The sequence below is a fragment of the Dunckerocampus dactyliophorus genome, chromosome 19 (assembly GCF_027744805.1).
Source record: "Dunckerocampus dactyliophorus isolate RoL2022-P2 chromosome 19, RoL_Ddac_1.1, whole genome shotgun sequence".
Taxonomy (NCBI): domain Eukaryota; kingdom Metazoa; phylum Chordata; class Actinopteri; order Syngnathiformes; family Syngnathidae; genus Dunckerocampus; species Dunckerocampus dactyliophorus.
Window position 1 is genome coordinate 944,226 of NC_072837.1, and position 20,603 is coordinate 964,828.

Sequence of the window (20,603 nt, forward strand, 5' to 3'; positions counted from 1 at the left end):
ATACAAGCCTAATGAAACTGGACATCATGAAATTGCACACATCTTTACTGTGAAAGTTATTTTTTTTAACGTCTGCTGCTTTGACGTACCTTTATGTCAATCTCAGGTTTAGGTTAGAAGGGGGCAGACATTACGATGGACGCGCATATTCGACTCCCAGCCAATGCAACGATATATTTTTCATTTTCTGGTCTTATGAACAGTCATTTAATGTTGCCTCACTGGCATACGAACAGATGTGATAGCTAGTTCATTCATTTATTATGTAACATCAATGCGTTAGTGTGTGTAGGCGAACTGTAATCACGTCGTGTATTGCCAAGACGAACTGCTGACGTCATAGAAGCGGTTCCTATGCAAATACAGCGCAGCAGCAGGAATGTCCGTCCTGCTTGGTTTCACTCCTTGCAACTTGGTTCTACCGGGTCGGACTTGGCAGGTCCACACTCCCACTCGAGTCGGAACTCTGCGTGGTGATGACTTTTAACAAACAAACGTCGTGGAGGATGAAGCTGGGGGTGGGGTGGGAGGCTAAACTACTAGCTAGCTCGTAAGCAGCGCTTAGCGGAAGTTCGTCCATTCTCAACGTTGCAGACTTACTGTTATTTTGTCAAAGGTCTTGTCAGCAACGGCCATTTATGAGGAACCCATCTGCAAGTGAAAGTGCAGGAGACGACGCCAAACGGTAAGACACGTCTCACCTGTTGATTGTCGGGTTAATGCCTCGGGGCTAGCGATTGTAAAAGTGTAGTACGCCATTAGCAAGTTAGCTTTCCGTTATCGACCTTAATTGTGGCAAGTGACATTGAAGTTTAAGAATACAAAATATAGGGAATATAGGTTCTTCTATTTGTGTGTGGTGATGTGAGCAGCCATCTGTGCCAACAATGCACCTGTCAAGAGCAGACGGTGCGGGTTTATCTTAATCCTGTCAAAGATAGGCTAGATCACCTTGCTAACAAACACATGGCAGCTAAAAGCATACATTTGTGGAAGTCACGACACTACTGGAAAAAAAAGATTTTAAAGGATTATTTCTGCATTGACGGTTGATGCACAGCAGTGATTTCCAAGCACTGTTCTTTATGTATTTCCTCTTTGTTGATTGGTCTTTGTGGGCTTCTGTTGCCATAGACACACACACACACACACACACACACACACCAAGTGTTTTATTGTCTGGATGATTAGAAGGGGCCAGATGACAGCCTGACCTTATGGTACCATTAAAAACGAGTGTTAGGTTGTTGTTATACATTAATACACCGCTCTGTATCATTAGTTTTATGCAAGATGTATTTGTTGTTGATTAACATGCCTTTTTCCATAAGAGCAATCTTGCATTTTGTGCTGCACTTGTATTATTATTATTAATTATTATTATTATTATTTAGCCTGGTGGAAACTTCTAGCTTATTGTGGTGTTGCTTAGGAACCAAACCATGTTGCACAATAAGGAAGTCAGTTGCTTAGTCCCAATGTGGAGTCCAGTTTACCTGTCAATGGATTTTAATGTCAGTCTCGTGTGGTGATGGTAAATTTGATTCCTTTTACTGACTCGCATTTTTAGTGGATCACTCACTGAAGTGAATCGAGTACACAATTCACTCAAATCAGGTGTCACAACGCGAATGCGCCAAAAAAAAACCCACACACAGAGAGACTCATGCAAATATTTACGCACTAAGCAAACTCCTCATTGAGATGATTGGCCCATAGGAGCGTTACGTTTGGATGTGGCAGATCTGCCCCTTAAACAAGTACAAGAAAATGAAAACCTAACAAAGCTCCTTTCTGCAAAGGAGGATGGTTTCACCACGGGAATCCACAGTATTATACCACAAAGCCAACAAATTCTGTTCATAAAATGATGTTATAATAGCCAAATACAATCAAAAGTATGTTTTTCAGCCTAACCTGTGAAAGGTAATCCCGTGAGATCTTGTTTGGACTGTAAACCATCCATCTTATCTAAGGTCAGGTAACACAGGCAGCAGCCTTGGCAGAGAAGCCCAGACTTCCCTCTCCCCAGCTACTTGGTCCAGTTCCTCCCGGCGGATCCCGAGGCGTTCCCAGGCCAGTTGAGAGACATGGTCTCTCCACTGTGTCCTGGGTCTTCTTCCCCGAGGCCTGCTCTGGTTGGATGTGCCCTGAACACCTCCCCAGGGAGACAAAGGGCAGCCCTGGTGCGGTTCAACTCTCACAGGAAACGAGTCCGACTTCTGCCGGCAAGGCGGACCAAGCTCTTACACCAGTCATACAGGGAGCGAAACGCCTGAATTAGGTGGTTTGGTACCCCATACTCCCAGAGTACTCCCCACAGGATTCCGTGAAGCACACGGTCAAACGCCTGCTCCAAGTCCACAAAACACATGTGGACTGGTTGGGTAAACTCCCATGCACCCTCAAGGACCCTGCCGAGAGCGTAGAGTTGGTCCACAGTTCCACGACCAGGACGAAAACCACCCTGCTCCTCCTGAACCCAAGATTCAACTATCTGGCGGATCCTCCTCTCCAGAACCCCTGAATCGGAGAGCGATCCCACGGTAGTTGGAACACACCTCCCGGTCTCCCTTCTAAGAAGACGGTAAACTTGTTGGTACAATTCCATGCAGAACATCAATTACTGTAGGCATCCTCCCATTTCTCTCTGGACGCATCCAATACGGCCGTGACGTAGACTTACGATTGAGCGCGCAATGCGGCGTCTAGGGCACCCGAGAAACTCGCACATGTGCAACAAGTCCACCGACGTGGTTTGTCAGTGAGTCTAGGTTTGCGAGTACCTGGGCTCTTTGAGTGCTCGCCTCGGCGTTAGCGAGCAGCTCAGACAGGAACAGGAAGTCGAAAGGAGAGATTTGAGGCAGTTAGCAGATCTGTTGATTTTGATGTTGATCTGTGAGATAATACGGTTATACAAATGCAGTTAGAGTAACACTTAGACAATTATTGCCATGTTACCTGGTTTCCTTTTTCATTTAGGTGACGGCAGCAGGGTAGGTGAACGAGTTAACTGAGACAAATACCCGCGGGTCCCGCTTCAGTGGAAGAACTTGCAAGTTTTGAACGACTCTGTCAGTACTCGACCATCTCTTCTGGTGAATGAAATGCAGTCTAACCTGTGTGCACATTAAAAGTCCATGCCTGTTCTGTCTCTCTGTCTCCTGGCGGTGCTGCTTCTCATGATACAGAAACAATGGAGTCTAAATGTGACCCCATCGCAGACGACTGGAGTGACAATCAGAGCCGACGGTCCCTGAGCAGCGTGCACAAGAAGGGTCGAGCATCCTCCACTAAGAAACAGAAACACAACAAGAACTTCCGAGACCGGATCCAGGATGAAAAAGACATTTCAAAGAATGAAATCTACCCTTTGGATCCAGACCGTGACCAAATGTCGGACGGAGATGGGGGTCGAGGGAGCAAGGGCCCCTCTTACTCGGACGACTACGAGAATGAGTCGCTGTCGGAGCGTTCGCTCTCACCGTTTTCGCGGGATCGGACTCTGTCCCCTACCCCACCCACGGGGGTACGGAGAAACCAGATTCCTAGCAGTTCGCCCTATAACACAGGTGGGTCAAGCAAAGACTCAATGGAATTTAAATAATCTGTTCCGGGGTCAAACTGTCACCATCATAAACCTTTTTTAAACCGTACAGCCAATGTTTGAAAGTTCCTAAATGTCATACATGTGTAAAAAGAAGTTAACCACCATTAATGCTAACATTCATACATACAAATATTGACTGCGATGGACAAAAAATTCAAAAAACACATTACCGGTCAAAAGTTTGGAGACGCCTTATTATATCATTAAAAGAGAAGATGCTCCTAAGCTTTTGACGAGTACCGTAGATGACAATTGTAATGTCTGTACTCCATATTAGGTGTGCAGCAACGCGTCCGGGCCCGCCCACCGCGTCCAGGCGGACGCTACCGGGGAGTGCGTTCGCGCAGCAAAGAGTCCCTTCCTCCAAAAGACCTGGACCCTCTGACCAAGCAAATGCTCTCGGGCCGTCTGCTGAAGATCAACGAATTGCGCAATGCTCATGCCGAGCTGCAGCTGCGCATCGTAGAGCTGCAGAAGGAAAACCGGATTCTCAAGCACGTAGGTTCCTCGAGTTCTGACTGATGATAATGCTCAAGTTTTGATTGACATGGTCAGGGAGGTGTTAGTTTAACCACATGTTAATGAGATCCATCCATCGTTTCCGTGCCACAGCTTCAGCTGCGCCAGGAGAAAGCCTTGCAGAACTACACGGACGCCGAGAACAAAATCTCCCAGATGCTGTCGTGCCACGCCAACGAGACCCACGTGCTGCGCGAGCGACTCCGGCGCACTCAGGAGCGGGAGCGTGTTGCCGAGCGTCGGCTGAAGGAGAAGGAGGCGCAGCTGATGAGGAGTCAGGTGACGGTCGGCCGCATGAAGAAGCTGGTGGAGCAGCGGGAGTTGGGAGCCCGCGAGGAGCTGACCTGTAAGCTGGAGGAGGAGAGGGCACGCACGCAGGAGGTTGAACTCAAGATGAAGGTATTAAGGTCATTTACATCCACTGAGGTTCCAAATGGACTTGTCATTTTCTGCAGGATCTTCACATAAGCATTTATTTACCTCAACTACAAAGAGGACGGGCGAGATAACTGGAGAGAGACTGTTACATCTTAAATGTGAAAAATTGCCATGAATAAGTTCTTTGTTTAAGCTTTAATAATGATTTGGAGTGCATGAGAAAATGGAAAGGAAAAGGCAGCTAGCAATTCAACATTTTCCAATATGTTAACATTGGTCGTTATCGTAGCTTAACTATTTAAACCATCATTTGTGGGCAGTAATGTGCCACATTTCTATCCCGTGTGCGTTACAGGAGCTGGAGAGGAACATGGAGCTGAGCAGCAGCAGTCACCAGAGACAGCTCGCCGCAGAGAGGAGGAAGATGCTCATTGCTCAGGAAGAGATCAAGACTCTGCAGAAGGAGCTCGACCAACTCACCAATAAACTCAGGGTGCATAACTGCAACGATACAGTCACATACCGCATAAAAAAAGCATGTTGTCCTAATTATTTCATGTTTTTGCAGGAAAAAGAAAGGGAACTAGAGACGAAGAACATTTACGCTCACCGCATGGGGAAACTCCCACTGAGGAAAGTCACCGAGGGTGAGCCCAAATCAAAGCGTAAGGCTCGTTTAATCATCTTTTTTTCTTTTCTTCCCATTGAATCATTTAAGCATTATTTAATAAGCTGGTCTGAAGTAAAGGGAGCTCCAGGGAGCCTGTGGGTAATTGAAAATGCTTAATTTTTAATGTGGCATTGATTTTTAAAGTGCTTTAAAAGCTTGACTGAATAGTTTATTAGAGAAATAATCTAAAAATGCACATTAACATGTTTTTTTTAAATTTATTTCAAAGCCACGTGCTTGAAAAGTGACTTTGTCTTGTCGCACAAGTCCCTAGTAGTACCCACGTAAAGGGGGTGCAGGCCCAAGACCGAACGTGCAGCCCAGATTTCCCCTCGCCGCCTCCCGCTGTCATTGATGCTATAGAGAACAATGATCCAGCACCTGATGGATACCTGTCGCTCAAGGTAAGCTAAATATTTAGGGTCAGTTGAAGGGATTTTGCTAACAAACAGCACCAACAATAACTCTGTTTATGTCTTTTGTCCCATGTGATGTCACCAGCAACTGGACAAGGTGGATGGACCGCCAGAGACGGGCAAACGTCCAAACCAGGAGCAGCAGCAGCAGCATCAGAAGAAGACGGAAGACATAAGATGTACAAGTGAGCAGGAGGCAAAAGAGGAACAACCCGCAGGGTGGGACAAGGCAGAGAAGGAGGACGAGGAGAGAAAGATTGCCAGCTTCTTAACAAATTTGAGAGAGGGGAGCAGCAGCAGGAAGAGCGGCCATGTCCAAGAGGAAGTGGACAGGTGGAACCAAGAGGCGGCCGAGGCACGTCGCAGAAAGGACCAGCTTCTGGCTAAGATGCGGGAAATCGACCTTCAAAACGAGGGCGTGCGGAAATCCGTCTTCGGCGACTCCTTTGCGTCCAACACAGCTCCCGCTGAGCCTCCCTCCTCTCACGTGGAGGATCCGAGTTTGGCTGCTGGAGATGGAAACAGGGAGGCTGGACGGAGACGAAGCCTGCGCTCCCAAAAATCCAACGAGGACTTAATTTTCGGGAGTTACATTCCTTCTTTTGGAAATTCCCGAAGCGTTCCCCCTGCGCCTGTCAAAGAGGACGGCGACTCCGCGTTGGAGGCGATTGGCGTTTTCAGCCTCAAGGGGGCGGAATTGGACAAAAAGCAAGCGAGTGACGACGTCACAAACAACAAGAAGTCCATTCTCATGCAGCAGCTGTTTGGCTCTCTGGCGACACCGTCTGGCAACACTAACAAAAGTGACATCCTGGACTTGAGCAGCAATGGCGTGCGTTCAGGGCCCCGCTCGGGACGCATGAGCTTCAGCACGTCAGCGCCGCCGTCGGCCTCCTTGGACGCCCGACACGTCGTAGAGAGCCGGCCGACTGTGCGCGCCATCGCCTCGTTCGACGACGACATCGAGGAGCTCATATTATAACATGTTTTTAGCGACTAGACAAACTCAGCACTCAAGTGTGTGTCGAATATGGCTGACATTAGCTTGTGTTTATTTTTTTTGTTGCACTTTGAAATGGTTTTAATTTATTGCACTTGGTACAATCTAACAAAAACAAAAATAATGTGTTTTCAAATCTCTTCTGTTTAGTTTTTTTTAATTTATTATTCTGTTATTTAAAATTTTAAGTCTTGGATTAAATGTGCACGATAAAAAAAAACGTTGAGTCATTCATTTACACTTTACACAACAAATAATACAAGAGCTGCACACACAATTCAAACATTGGCTCTCTTTATTATTGTGTTTGATTTTTATGATACTTTGTTATTGTATTATTTCTTGGAAACACTTACATATCGCCTAATGTGTCGCCTAATAACTGTCAACTGACCCAATCTCCCCGCCCCTCCAGCGGTAGGTGCCGGCTCTCAAACTTAAGTGGACAGTGCGAGGACTGGGGGGGGATTAAGAGTTTTTCCTTTCCTTTTTCGGAGGGGGTACATATAGTGGTCTCCACTCCTTTCTGCTTCATAACAACTTGTCGAGAAGTTAACATTTTAACTGCTGTGTAACGAGCTGTTTATGCCGGAAGTGGTTCAACGCGCAACCAGGAGTCACGTGGTAAGAGTAAAACATACATTGTTATGCTAATGATTATTAGCTCTTCAGTAGCTTCCAGACATGAAGCACTGTTCCCTTGTATTTATCAGAAATACGAATGCTGTTTTTATTTAAGTATAACTTCAATTATTTCTACGGAAAGTATAAGTAAAACTATTAAACCATAAACACAAAGTGGCTCATTCCGGGATATTGCTGTAGCTGTGGTAAAGTTTCAAAGGTTCCGGTTTTTTCTTGTATATAGTAGAAAAGCTAAATATTTATTAGTAGTAGTAGCAATATATTTTTTACTGGTATAATGAATGTTCACTAAACTGTATTTACAGTAAACACGGTACTTTCATGGACAAATTTGCTGACTGTGTTCTCCATTTAGACGCTTTTGGCCATCCCAAACCACAAAGTATATTTTATTGCTGAACTTAGTTTTTAATGCAGCCACCAGATGATCTTTAGACCAAAAAGGAATGTCGGAATGAAGATTATTGGCTGTTGGTGATCTTTTTCCCCTTTTTGGTGCTTAAATGTAATTATTAGGATTACTATTTTTTTTGTCGTAAAGCACTTCCATTTGTGTGTGTATATATGCAAACACACACTCAAGGATGTTCCTCCTCCTTGATTCATGCTGTGAATAATCACAAAATCCACCCCAAAGCATTTTAAAGCCACTCAGATTTCTCTTTTTGGCCTTGTTAAAAGAGCCAAGGCTATCATTAGCGACATGGCCAATGACCTCACTGCTGGTCTGCGGCGCCGATTATGGGATAAGTGAGCATAAACCGCTTTGTAAAAAGAAAAAAAGGTGAACGCCTGGGAACACTTTGACAACTTGTTACTACAAGGTTTAGGAGACAGCCGTGTAGATTTCATGCATTTTCCACATCCTGCAAGGTCAAAAATGTTATATTCCTGTTAAATAAAAAAGATGTTGCATCTGTCTTCTGGAGGCAACAAACTGCTGATTCATTTACGTCACATGTGTAGTTGCTGTGGAAACATAAGAACAAGCTGCTGATCGGCTATAATTTGATATGGAAGAATGGCGTCTTAATCACCGCACCAAATGGGGGATTATACCTTCTTATTCCTGTTTTACCATTCACCGTGTTCCCTCTCTCCCTCTCTTTACTACAGTTCTTTAAAATGTTCAAGAACGTTTACGCCACACTTTAGCCACGGAGCTCTTCTGTAATGGAGGCGTCCTCGTCCTCTACTGTCACTTCAGACGGCCTGGAGGGGTCGGCATGTGAGGATTCGCCTTCCAGTGACCATCTCCTGACCCTGAAGGCCTTGACGGAGAGGCTGAGACTAGAGACCAGGAGACCTTCCTACCTGGAATGGAAAGCCAGGGTGGAGGCGAAACACTTCACAGGGTCCGGGGGCGGAAACGTCGAAGCGGAATCGGCCGACAAACGAGGGGACTCGAACGTGATTCGCTGCAAGTTGAGGTCAGGTGTCCTGAAGGCATTTGAGAACATCGACGAGGCTCTGAGTTGGCTCAGGAGAGAACTGGTAAGACGGCCGGAAAGTTCCCTAAAATCTTTTGTTTCATATTTTGCAACCCGTGTAGGCAGCAAGCAAGTTGGGCCTGAATGAACGACTTTATAGCAACCACAGTCAGGTTTTTTTCACAGCAGCCCATCTAGGCAGAAAACAAGATGGCCACGACTTATTGACCTAGCTACTACAATCCAATTTAAAAATTTTAAAAAACTTCTTGCATTTTTATTTTTTTAAAAACATGTTTTACAGCAGCCCATTGAGTGCAGCAAATAAGTTGGGCCTGTATAAATGCCTTATTCACCTCTTTGCTCAGCGATTACAATCTAATCTTCACTTTATTGTTGTTTATTTTGGGTTCCCCTTTTCGACACAACCTGTTTAGGCAGCCAACTACCTGAAGGAATCATTTATTTAATGACACAGGCACTACGATGACATCTTCACAATTATCCTCTTTATTTTTTGTGTTGATTTTTTTTTCCGTTTCGGCAGCACACAAGTTTGACCTGTAAACATGACTTCCTCGCCTAATGACTTGACTAATGACTAATGACTAATCCTGTTGATTTTGTTTCCATTTACTACAGCAACCCATCGAGGCAGAAAACAAGTTAGGCCCAACTTATTTAATAACTTGTTACTGCAGTCTCATTTGTCACTTTTTTCAAATTTATTTTCTGTTTCAATTTTCCACAGCAGCCCATTTAGGCAGCAAACTAATTGGGTCTGACTGAAGGAACCATTTTATCACGTAAGCAGTACAGTCGATATATATATTCACATTTATTCTGTTTGTGTTGATTTTTTTTTTTTTTTACAGCAGCCCGTTGAGGCAGCAAACAAGTCTGACCTGTAGACATGACTTCTTGGCTTAAAGACGAAGCGGCTACAATCTAATATTCCTGGAGATTTTGTTTCCATTTTCTACAGCTCCCCATCTAGGCAGAAAACAAGTTGGGCCCGACTTATTAAATGACTTAGCTACTACAGTCTAATTTTTCACTTTTTCTGTTTCGACAGCAAACACGTGTGACATGTAAACATGACTTGCTTAATGATTCAGGAGTTACAATCTAACAGGCCTGTGCATTTTTTTTGGTTTCCATTTTCTACAGCAGCCTGACTAGGCAGAAAACAAGCTGGGTAGTTTGATGTGGTCTCACTCGCACATGATATCATCATCAGCAGAAAAATCGATGCTCATATGATCCGATATCTCATTTTTATGCCGATACCGGTCAACCAATAATGTACTGTACAGTATTTCTAGCCATAGCAGTTAGAATCCAACAGCCCTGTAGATTTGTTTGTTTCTATTTTCTACAGCAACCCGTTTAGGCAGCATACAAGTTGGGCCTGACTTCAAGATATTTTTGCCATGAAGTTGTGTGACAGCCCCATCAGCAGTGTAGTACATCAACAGCGACTTACCCCCCACTTGGTCCCCTAAGTCCTGTTCTGGAAGGACGTAGTTGCAGGTAGTCGCTGGGGTTACACAAGCAAAGAGTTTGGCTCCTCAAAACAATATGCGTTCAAAAGAGTAATACATTTGATCACAAAAATGCCTCCTCCAAAAACATCAGACCTCACAAATTGCTCAGCGTTGTATTTGTCTCCCGCCATACCCCGACAAATAGACTAAATATAACGCCGAGCGATTTGTGAGATCTGATTTTTTCGAGAGGGGGCCGAGTGGGCGGTAAGTCGCTGTTGATGTGCTGCACTGCTGGTGGGGACGTCACACAACTTCATGTAAAAAAATCCCAACTATCCCTTTAATGCCTCATTTATTTCATGTTCCAAACGCGTGTGGTTGCCTCCACTCTGCTCATCCATTCTTTCATTGGTGTTCATGGAGCGAGCACACAAAGAGGCACTGACTTCGCGACCGGTTTCCACCGTTTGCAAAAAGTCAGTGAACAAGTGATGTGAGAAAAAAACTGCACTGATCTTTGCACATTCTGCAGGCCAGTGCACGGGAGTGACATCATGTCCGGAGAGTCCCACTGTGAGTTTTCTTTGTCAATTCGGTGACGACAACGAGGCCTGAGTGAAGACGCTTTGTGTAAATTTAGAGAGCAAGTGTCTCATCCGCTCTCGTCTGCACCTCTTCTTCTGTCCTCCAGGCCGAGATGCGCCTGCAGGACCAGCAGCTGGCGAGGCAGCTCATTCGCCTGCGTGGCGACATCAGCAAGATGAAGGTCGAGCAGGCGTGCCATCTGCATCGCCGCATGCTCAACGACGCCACCTATGGTCTGGAGGAGCGCGACGAGTTGGCCGACCTGCTGTGCGAGTGCCCCGTCACGCCGGGCCTCGGCTTATCAGCACCGCTGCGACTCATTGGCGTCACTAAGATGAACATTAACTCTCGACGTTTCTCGCTATGTTAGTAGTCGTAGAAGGCTAACCTGATGTTCTGTTACTAACCCGATATAGTAAAGTGAATGCTTGATAAACCTTTTTGCCCACCGGTGGGCAGAATATAGCTATATATGCGTATAAAACGTTAAAAATGTATTATTTATTCTTATCAAGGGCAACAAATATTGTGTCCTCACACTGTCGTTGCCAGTTTGAGCCTATCCACATGCTTCTCGGATGAAAAGCAGACTCTATGCAGTGATTGTGATTACGATCACAAATCTCATATGTAATAAAAACAGTCACCTGCGTTGCTAACATTGCAGTTATACTCCCAGAGGCTTTACCTGATCCGTGATGACTAAGGTGATGCAGCCATTGACTTATTTTGGCGACGTCCTAACAGGTTAAACACTTCCTGCCTCTTCAACATGAGTCGTTCATCAATAAACCAAATGTTGACTTTGCAGACACTTGATTATGTCCCCGATCTAATTAGCATGGATCTTGTAAAGCTGCCCGGCTAGGAGTTAGTTAGTATAGCACATAGCCGACATGTACACATTTATACATATAACTGGTTTTACTCTGGTTTACCAGAAGCATTACTTTAAGAAAAATAAATGTATTCCTTACCTTACCAAAAAGACAGAAGGTGTGCTTGCAGTTTTTTGAGGGATTTAACTAACTTTGTTTTGTTTGCTAAATTTTATATTAGCTTTGTAATCGCCCTTCATATTCTTGGAAACAAAATACAAAAATGAACATTTGTCACATCTGGTACGGGTGATCGAAGCAGCATAATTATCTTCTTGAATAGCAAAAATATGTTTAAACTAAGCAACACATTCAATTGAACGGCGTCTCATCAGAAGAATGGCGGACTTATGGGCGGGGTTCGGTGTGTGCTGCTCAGTGATTGGTCGGTCTGCATTCCCAGGGGATGTAGTTTCGCATAATCTTAATGGCAAATTCGGCTTTTCCCGTAATGAGCCGAGCAAAAAAAGGCGGGATACATTGTGGTTATATTCTAATTTTTGGATGACGTGTGTGTGTGTGTGTGTGTCTCCTAGAATCTAAAATTGTGTTTTTCTGAATACAATTTTAGTCAAGTCAACACATACTCTAATGTAGCATTTTTAAATGGTTTGAATCTAAAATTGTGTTTTTCTGAATACAATTTTAGTCAAGTCAACACATACTCTAATGTAGCATTTTTAAATGGTTTAACATATTAATCATATAGTTACCTTTTCTTTTGTGCAAGAAGACACAATAGCTGTAGTTTACCTGCAATGGTTTAAACCAACACGGGCATGAAATTGATATTTTTTAAACAAGTAGCTGTATGCAAACGCTAAGCACACTAACCCAAACTGACAGTAAGCTTGCGAGATAAAACGCTCTTTTAATTGCCATGACATCGCCTCAATGACTCGCTTTAACCCTGTGCTTACTTTTTAATAAAGTCGCTCCAAATAAAGCACCAGAACAATTCAGTTCCGCTAACAATTGGATTAAGGATTAGCGTTACAGGAGGCCAATTAGGGTGCTTTCAAGTGCTGCGGGAGAAAGCGGTTTCACACCGTGTTAGAAAGAATTAATTAGGGCAGCTCAGCATCCAAACAATTAAGATGCTCTGTAGCACGAAGGCGGTTGGACAGGAAGTGTCTTATATCTGCACTGTGAAGTCATTTATTGTCATCATCGGAGGTTAGGTGTGTTAAAAATGTCAACACAGTAAACGCAACATCGGAGGGGGTTCCCAGGATGGAATGTGCTCAATTTTCATCGCTCAGTATTCCCAACTTTGATGGCATTAAGGATATGTCCACCTTGCTCGCCTTGACGGAACTCAAAGTGAAGTTTCACAGCAGGTTTAGGCGCATCAGAGCGCATGATCAGTCAGCGAGGATCACCATCCCACCCTAACCTTCACCTCTCAGGTCAGCTTCGCACCCCAAAAGTAAAGAGAAAAGGACCACAACAGCGTTGAAAAATAAAAAGTCAGAGTTGCTGTTATTTAATCATAACCATTTGCACAACAGAGGCTGCGCTACGGTTTTAAAGGCACAATCAGGGATAAATGCCAAATGACCTGCATGAGAGTACGTCAACATTAGCCGCAAACTAACTGGCTTTGTCAAGAACACTTAATGAATAAAACTTTGACAGCATTTGGTGAGTCAGTTAGATTGAGTAAACACTGATAAATGATAGTGTAAAAGAAAAAACATTTATATAAGGCAGCAATAATAATAATAAAACCAAATCTAATCAGTCTTTTTTGTGGCTACATAGCTGACAGCAGTGGCAGATACTGCCTATAAGTGGGTACAAAAATACTTGATTGCAAGTGCAGTTGTTTGACTTCATGTGTTGAGACAGTAAAGCAAATCTTCAGTGCCAACAAGCGTCACGTGATCACGCCGGTCGCATCACGGCGTCACCCCTTCTCCGTCCATACTGCAGCCGAGCGCTTCGATGTCATTGCTGATGTCGCTGATCATGCGGTCCCACTCGTCGCCCTCGGAGGTCTCCTGGCCCTCGTCGGAGGCGGCGCTGTCTCCACTGCTGCCCGCCGCCCCGTTGCCGTTGGTGGTGGAATCGGAGGCCGAGCTCGCCGCCCGGCGGTAGCGGCCAAAGCTGTCTGTGATGATGCCCCGGCCGTCTTTGACCCCGATGGTCTCCAGGAAGTTCTCGAAGTGCTGGCTGTCCTTCTCGGGTATGAAGGGACGCAGGCCTGTGAGATCAAGGACACATGATTTGGTTCAAATGTGTTATATTATAGTGGTTAACTTGTTTTTACGCTTGTGTGGTTTTGCTAATAGCAATGCTAAACTTCTTTTTATACTTGAATGACAAATGTAAAAACTTGAGACACACAATATCTTTTTTCCAAACAGATACCTTTCTGCTTCTCAAGACCGACTGGATAGCGATAACCAAACATTTTTAGATCAACTTTAAACATTTTTTAGATTTAACTGTAGTTTGTGTGCACCTGGAGGTAAGAAGGACTCAATATTTACTCAAAATTTGGATTTGACTGTACCTGTTGAGTCGTCGTAATTAAATATGATGACATTACTACCACCACATCTCTACTATCAGGACAACCACAGTACTGTATAGAGGGGGAGGAGCCATCTGATGCGGCCCAGCATGGTGCACTATATTCGGGCACATGCTCCGAGCAGCCGATATGATCCTACGGAGGTCAGGAGAATCGGCGTTTAGAGCGGAAGGAGCCGTCTGCTGCGGCCCAGCAAAGTGCACCGTATTCGGGGACACGCTCTGAGCAGCCAGTGTGATGCCACGGAGGTCTCTGGCAAACCTTTTGCACTTTTCAAATGCCGTGACGCTGGTGTTTCAGGTAGCTGATGAGGTGTTTTGTGTGCGCGATGGGGTTTGTTCCCCTCATCGTGGAGTAGTAAATGTAGTAAGTAAAGTAATGTAGTAAGTAAGTAAATGGAGTAAGTAAATGTTTGTTTACAAGTGAGGTCAGGCTGTTAACATCACAGGCAGGAGAAAAAGGAGCACTTGATTTGCTCACCCGCACTGTAGGGGTAATCTCGCCTAATTGGAGTGTTTTTATTTTTTTAATGATCTGATCTATTTTTAATGTTAACAGATTTATCGGTATTACTTCATAATATCGTATACCCCTAGTTAAAGCGTTACCTAAAACCTTGCATGTACAGTTAATAAAGGTGTTACAGATTATTTTTATTTGCATGATTTCCTACAGGAACAATCCCAACAAACAGCATCCCAAAATAGAAGAGGTTTGTTCTTTGGGGCTGCACTTCTTTTTGAAGGGACCCTGCCAACAAAATAGGTCTTTAAGGTCAGGAAATTAAAAATAAAACCTGTCTGCTCCTAAAAAACTAGCTTTGTGATTAGATGATTTGTTGTTTTAATGCGTTCCAAGCTCAAATTGCCAAACAGTTCAACTACGTAGAGATGACACGTCTAGTGAAGAGCGGCCATACCGAGCAGAAGGAACTTCCTGCTGTCCCCGTAGAGCTGTCTCAGGTTAATGCAGAACTCGTGTACGGAGGCCCCGTTGCGGTATTCGTGGAGCAGAGTGGCAAATTGCTGAATCTCCTGGGAGGACAGCTTTGTGCGCAGCTAGTTGGAAGAGACAACGGAGCCCCATTAGCGTATTTACGCAAGCTTGATCCACAAAGAGTGAAGGGTGTAGCGGTTTGCATACTGTGGTCATGTAGTCCTGAAGCAGCTCTGCAGCCGTGGTGCTGAGCTCCCCTTCGCTCACCGTCTTCACCTGAGGAGAGGCCGGGCTGGAGGTGGACGGCGAGCTGCCATCTGCGTCCACTGATGCTTGGAACGGACTGAAAGAGAGAAAACAAATAAACACATCCACAACGCAAGGGACTTATGAATCACAATGAAGGCAAGTTCTTACAAAGAGCTGGTGTCGCCTTCAAACGCCTCCTTGACGTCCACTTTGCTTGACGAGTCATCTGAGGACGACCGCACGTTAGGACAAAACTTTCATCAGCATGACACGGAGGACAAAAGCTGACTTATTGCTTACCACTATACAGGGACAGATGCCTGGTCGGGGTGGTGGCTCCGTCAAAGATGGCTCTGTCCAAGAAGTCGATAGTGGACTCGGTGTAAACGATCTGAAAGACTTGACTGAGGAGAAGACACAGCTCCTCTGCTGCTGCCTGACACACACGAAACAAAGGAAACCAACTTACTTCTCTGTATACTACATTACTTTTAGTGAGAACACTCGGGGAGCAAACAGACCTTGTTTTCGACCGCGAGGACGAGCAGACAGCAGACCTCCACCAGCACGGCTCCGCTCTCCGACAAGGAGCTCAGCGTCTGGGATTTGTTGAGATCGGGACAGGAGCTGGGAAAAGGAGAACCTCCAGATTCCTGAGCTGAGAAACCAAAGCAACATTGACTGTGCGGGGCTGACATCTGCACATGTATTGTTGGCTTTCAACCGCATGACCTCGCATCCCTTGCGGTGAGCGGGGGGAGGGAGCAGTAGATACAGCCACATACACGCTCTGTATGTTTGTGCAACATTTTGGAGATTAAAGTGAATAATGGTGCATGTCGTTGAAAGGAATTGCTTCAATTGTGAGTGTACATTGTGTGATGCATGCAAACATGAAATAGTTGAAACGAGACGATGGAAAAGCAGTGAAAGCTCGTCTCCGCCCGCCAAAACACTACACATGCAGCACATACTTGAGCCGATGGTGGCAGGACATGGTGGGTTGTCAAAACACCGCTAATGGTGAGGGGGGTAACGGGAAAATAGCGGCAGGCAGACACGGGCGACTCCTCTGCAGAAAGTGCACTGCTGCTGGATTAACCAAACTTGTGGAGTTCCTGGAGCCATGCTTTGGAAGTATTTCTCAGATATTTGCTTACGCCAGTTGTACGATGTTGTTGTTGAAAAGGTAGTTGCTGATGCTGTGTCCATTAGCTTCACAACAGATATGTGTTCATTCCACGACAGGGGATATGTGATGTTATACATATCGATATCGGTTGATATCGGAATCGGAAATGAGAGTTGGACAATATCAGCATACTAGATATCGGACATCCCTAGTATAAAGGTTAGACCGTGACTCCGATTCCATCTGTTCTATTGATCGTCATTCATCAGTGGTGAGTACATTACATACGTTTTATCATTGAAAATGTGTTTCATAAGTGCGTGGGGCATATTTGGGACGTAAACCTGGATAGTGCTTCTGTGCAGTTAGCTTGTTAGCCTCCTTCGCTGCGCACAAACAATGGCAGTTGAAGAGACGAAGAGGGTTCTAGAGCTGAATTGAATCTAATCATCTAAAATAGTCACTTTTAATGTTGATCTGAAATCAGAGAACATCAACGTCAAGCTAGCAGGTAGGTTTGGAGGGAAAGGAGCGAGCCTCCATTGCGTAGGGTGGCGCCTCGATGCACAATCCAGGTTTTATTAGTGTGTCATAAATAGACATTTTTATGGCCACCTCAATTACTTGCGTTTATTTGCTATTCACGGGAGGTCTCAGGTCATAGCCCCCACATATAGTAAGAATCTCCTGTATCAAGCTGTAATATGCACTGCCAGTACCATACTTCTATTTAGTGACACTACTTTCATCACAAATACTGCTATATATAAACATGTTCCTGTAGGACACTCTTATTTCAACTAAATGAGTGTTTCTGGGTACCTGCTTCTGATTCCTGTGGGGCTTATTAGTCACAAAAACTAAGGATTAAAACAAGAAAGTGACTACTAAAAAAAAAAACAGTGGCAAGTTGGAGCCCCGCCACTATGGGCAAGAGAACAAACGCTCAATTTAAAACCCGATGTAATCTGCCAGTGGGTAATCCTCCACACAGAACAAATGTGTACTTTCCAATTTTGTTCCCTTACCCGTCTTGATGACCACGAGGTGCAGCGAGTCGTCCCTGATGTAGGAGACGGCGGCGATGTCGTGGATGGGCAACCTCAAGATGATATCCTCGCCGTCACGCCACACTAGCTTGATGTTGTACGCTGACAAGCTCACTACGGCGTCCTGCTCTGACGTCAGCTGGCCCGCCAACTGATGCGACTTCTGGACGACACATTAGGAGGACTTTATTCTACTGCATTGTGTTGCCAGCTAGTAATGGCCGTGTGTTGATTGTAAAACTATACTGCAACACAAACTGGACGCTGACTACTCAAGACTGAGATGACGTACTCTTGCATTGTCAATGAGCTGCAGGACTTCGGTCCTGCTTGAAGGGTTCAAGTATCCTGGAACGGACATCAGCTGGCCCAAATACTAGAAAGAACGCAGCGTCGAGTTAAAAAAACCCTGAGGTGTGCATTAGTAACATTTCCTGATTGACACATACTTATTACCAGGCACAACAATTGCTCAGCCAACTCAGTAAATACTTCCTCGTACTCACTTTGACTTCCTTTTCGATGTAGTCATTGAGGAGGATGTCAGGGTCGATGCGATGGTCGGGCTGCGAGAGTGAGAAGGTGTGCAGGGCCCGGCGCTCGGTGGACTTCTCCTGGGCCTTCTTGTCCCGCCCTTTTTCTCCCTTCAGGAAGACCCGCTTGAAAGGCGACACGATACCAGGCTAAGAAAAACACGACATGCGGCAAAGGTTTACCGGCAATCATTTGAAGGACAATTATGGTCCAGCAAAATGTGTCATTGTGACAGGACTCGGTGTACAAAAGACAGTGTTGCCAACTGGTAACCTGACATGGATGTACAGCTTTTGCAGGTCCGTGTGAACAAGGATCAACCTTGTTGATGGTACATGAAAGGTTTTGACTCAAACAATTTTCCCTCCATTACAACTTCCCCAGTTTTCATCGTGCAAAAGTACCAACAAAATGAAGAAGCTCAACCACTACAAGTCCCTGCAGAGGAAAGCGAATGCTGCTTTGTGTTACCCAATACGTGCATCTCCACTGTCAGCAACAGCAACACAAAGGGAAACTGCATTTTGCAATCCTCAATGATTTTGATATCAAAAGACAGCTTACATGCGACAGAGATGAGGTTTTCTTCTGACAGTATGTCAACACAGAGTTAAAGCCTTCCGTACATGTGATTAACTCTGCAAAACCATGATACTTTTTAGCCCTGCAAATATTATTAAAGCCCCGTACCTCAGTCTCCATGAACCCGTACAGGAGATGACTTAAGTATTCCAATAAGCACTCAACCTCTGTTTACACCTGTTGCCTGGGACCGCACTAAGTGAAAGCTGTCTACTGCTGTGCGCGTGACCCAAAGCAATTGAAAGGAAAGCGTGACGTGAGAACAGGAAACGGACCGCCGCAGCATCCTGTGATGACGCCGGCACTCGCACTTTTAGATGCATGCAAGACGCCGCAACTGATGGCAGACTTCATACACCATAGGACTGCATTATTAAACAAGCGTATGGCTCCAGATGACACGTGCATTAACAATTCATAGCGCTTTGGTTGAGAAAGGTGAGATAGTGTTGGCCCTACGGTGACAGTATTTCTTCTGATGATGACGTTTTATTTACAATGAAACATAAAATGGATAGAATTGCTTATTTAAAAACAAAAATATGTTTCTTCTTGGAGTCAGTGTGTGGAACATGCTGGAAAAAGAGCAAGCCTCTAAGGTTTTCTGGATAGTTTCTTTTAAATTTAATCCAAATTGACAGAAACGCAAATTTCTTTCCCACATACACAACACACAAGGGATTTGGCACATGAGCAAAACAACATTTAAGCATTTCACTTTGAATTTTGCTTTGCTGTCTCCATTATCCTCATTGGTCTGGGAAGTTTTTCAGCAGCCTCCAGTTTATTAGCTCGGTTTGCACAAAATTCAGAGTGAAAATCATTTACTGTACATTATTGGTAATCAAAACAAACCACATAGTTAACTAAATGGATATGCAACCAGTGGCTGGGGACCTCTGACGTAGAGTACAAAAGTACCCAAACCTTAAATTATTACCTCAGCTGACAGTTTTCAACGATAACGGGTCCCTGTCACCCTCTAGTGGCACAAACAGGAATTGCACAGAATGGTGACCTCACTAAAACCAGTCTACAGACAAAAACAAAACATGGCAAACATTCATTTGGTCATTTAAAACGGAATTTAGACTACGTTATGTTAATAAACAGTACAGACGGTGCACTCCTGTCGCTAAACTGGAACGGGATGACAATATTGGTAAAAGGCTCGATGTGGATGTGATATTGTATAATACTAAGGTATGGCAATTACAGTCATAATACTAAAAAAAGTTTACATACAGAAATCAATTCAAAGTGCTGTAGTTGCCATACAGGTCAATAAAGTAAAGCTAAATCAAAGAGCTCTGGAAGTAACAGTTACATAGGTGGCAATTTGTAGACTTCCTGGTCATTTCGTGTTATATTATTAGGCAAGAGACCACATTTATGAGACTTTCGCTTCCGTTATGTTATGCTTTTAACTTGCCCAGGCTAACTTGTTTGATTGGCTAAGCGGGTTAGCATGCTAGCCGGCTGGGTAGGTGGGTGGGTGGATAACTAGTGTGCCGTGGAAGGGTTAACTTACCTTTTTCACTTTTTTCACATCTTCCTCCATTGCTATGACAAGGTCCCCTTCTTCATGTTCAACCCACCACCTTTGTCCGAACGACAGAAGACATAAGCAACGAAGCTTTTCGATATAAACCGCTTGTTAGCTTCTTTTAGCTTAGTCTTAGCCCCGCTTCGGTGAAGTGAGCCCGAATTTGGGATGATAGCTAAGCGCTATTCTCATGTTGGACTTGTATTGAATTCATCGTGGAGAACACAGCCATACGCGGAGTCCAACTCGATTCTGGTGGTATTCTAAGGGGCTACACACCCCGATAAATAGTATGAAAACAAACTCGAACAAAACAGTCAAAACTTTTCAATCGTGCCGCCATTTTGGGCGTCGAATGCTGCCCAGGACACTCAGCAGCGCCCCATCTGGCGAAATATGTAGCATGCAGCTATAT

General features: G+C 44.7%; 3 protein-coding genes across 7 annotated transcripts; 2 read left to right on the top strand and 1 right to left on the bottom strand.

Annotated features, from left to right (window-relative positions):
• Nucleotides 1-81: 81 nt before the first annotated feature.
• On the top strand, nt 82-6,760 carry lca5 (lebercilin LCA5). 3 transcript variants are annotated; one of them, XM_054761348.1, is made up of 9 exons: nt 82-685; nt 2,983-3,074; nt 3,192-3,572; nt 3,888-4,108; nt 4,223-4,528; nt 4,863-5,000; nt 5,076-5,172; nt 5,445-5,581; nt 5,679-6,759. In XM_054761348.1, exons 3-9 carry the CDS (start codon nt 3,197-3,199, stop codon nt 6,573-6,575), a joined length of 2,172 nt encoding a protein of 723 aa, XP_054617323.1. In that variant the 5' UTR covers nt 82-685; nt 2,983-3,074; nt 3,192-3,196; the 3' UTR covers nt 6,576-6,759. The 3 variants fall into 3 exon arrangements, with proteins under 3 accessions (XP_054617323.1, XP_054617324.1, XP_054617325.1); XM_054761349.1 differs by having other exon boundaries at nt 2,983-3,572; nt 5,679-6,760; XM_054761350.1 differs by lacking the exon at nt 2,983-3,074 and having other exon boundaries at nt 5,679-6,760.
• Nucleotides 6,761-6,927: 167 nt separating this feature from the next.
• On the top strand, nt 6,928-11,409 carry fam167ab (family with sequence similarity 167 member Ab). 2 transcript variants are annotated; one of them, XM_054761353.1, is made up of 3 exons: nt 6,928-7,217; nt 8,355-8,732; nt 10,850-11,409. In XM_054761353.1, exons 2-3 carry the CDS (start codon nt 8,412-8,414, stop codon nt 11,111-11,113), a joined length of 585 nt encoding a protein of 194 aa, XP_054617328.1. In that variant the 5' UTR covers nt 6,928-7,217; nt 8,355-8,411; the 3' UTR covers nt 11,114-11,409. The 2 variants fall into 2 exon arrangements, with proteins under 2 accessions (XP_054617328.1, XP_054617330.1); XM_054761355.1 differs by lacking the exon at nt 6,928-7,217 and adding an exon at nt 7,233-7,423.
• A 1,667-nt stretch (nt 11,410-13,076) lies between these two features.
• On the bottom strand, nt 13,077-20,555 carry ccm2 (CCM2 scaffold protein). 2 transcript variants are annotated; one of them, XM_054761351.1, is made up of 10 exons: nt 20,174-20,555; nt 18,033-18,209; nt 17,819-17,902; nt 17,506-17,689; nt 15,867-16,003; nt 15,646-15,781; nt 15,514-15,571; nt 15,304-15,439; nt 15,080-15,218; nt 13,077-13,827 (listed from the first exon to the last, which is right to left on the bottom strand). In XM_054761351.1, exons 1-10 carry the CDS (start codon nt 20,201-20,203, stop codon nt 13,523-13,525), a joined length of 1,386 nt encoding a protein of 461 aa, XP_054617326.1. In that variant the 5' UTR covers nt 20,204-20,555; the 3' UTR covers nt 13,077-13,522. The 2 variants fall into 2 exon arrangements, with proteins under 2 accessions (XP_054617326.1, XP_054617327.1); XM_054761352.1 differs by lacking the exon at nt 20,174-20,555 and adding an exon at nt 18,751-18,865.
• Nucleotides 20,556-20,603: the final 48 nt, after the last annotated feature.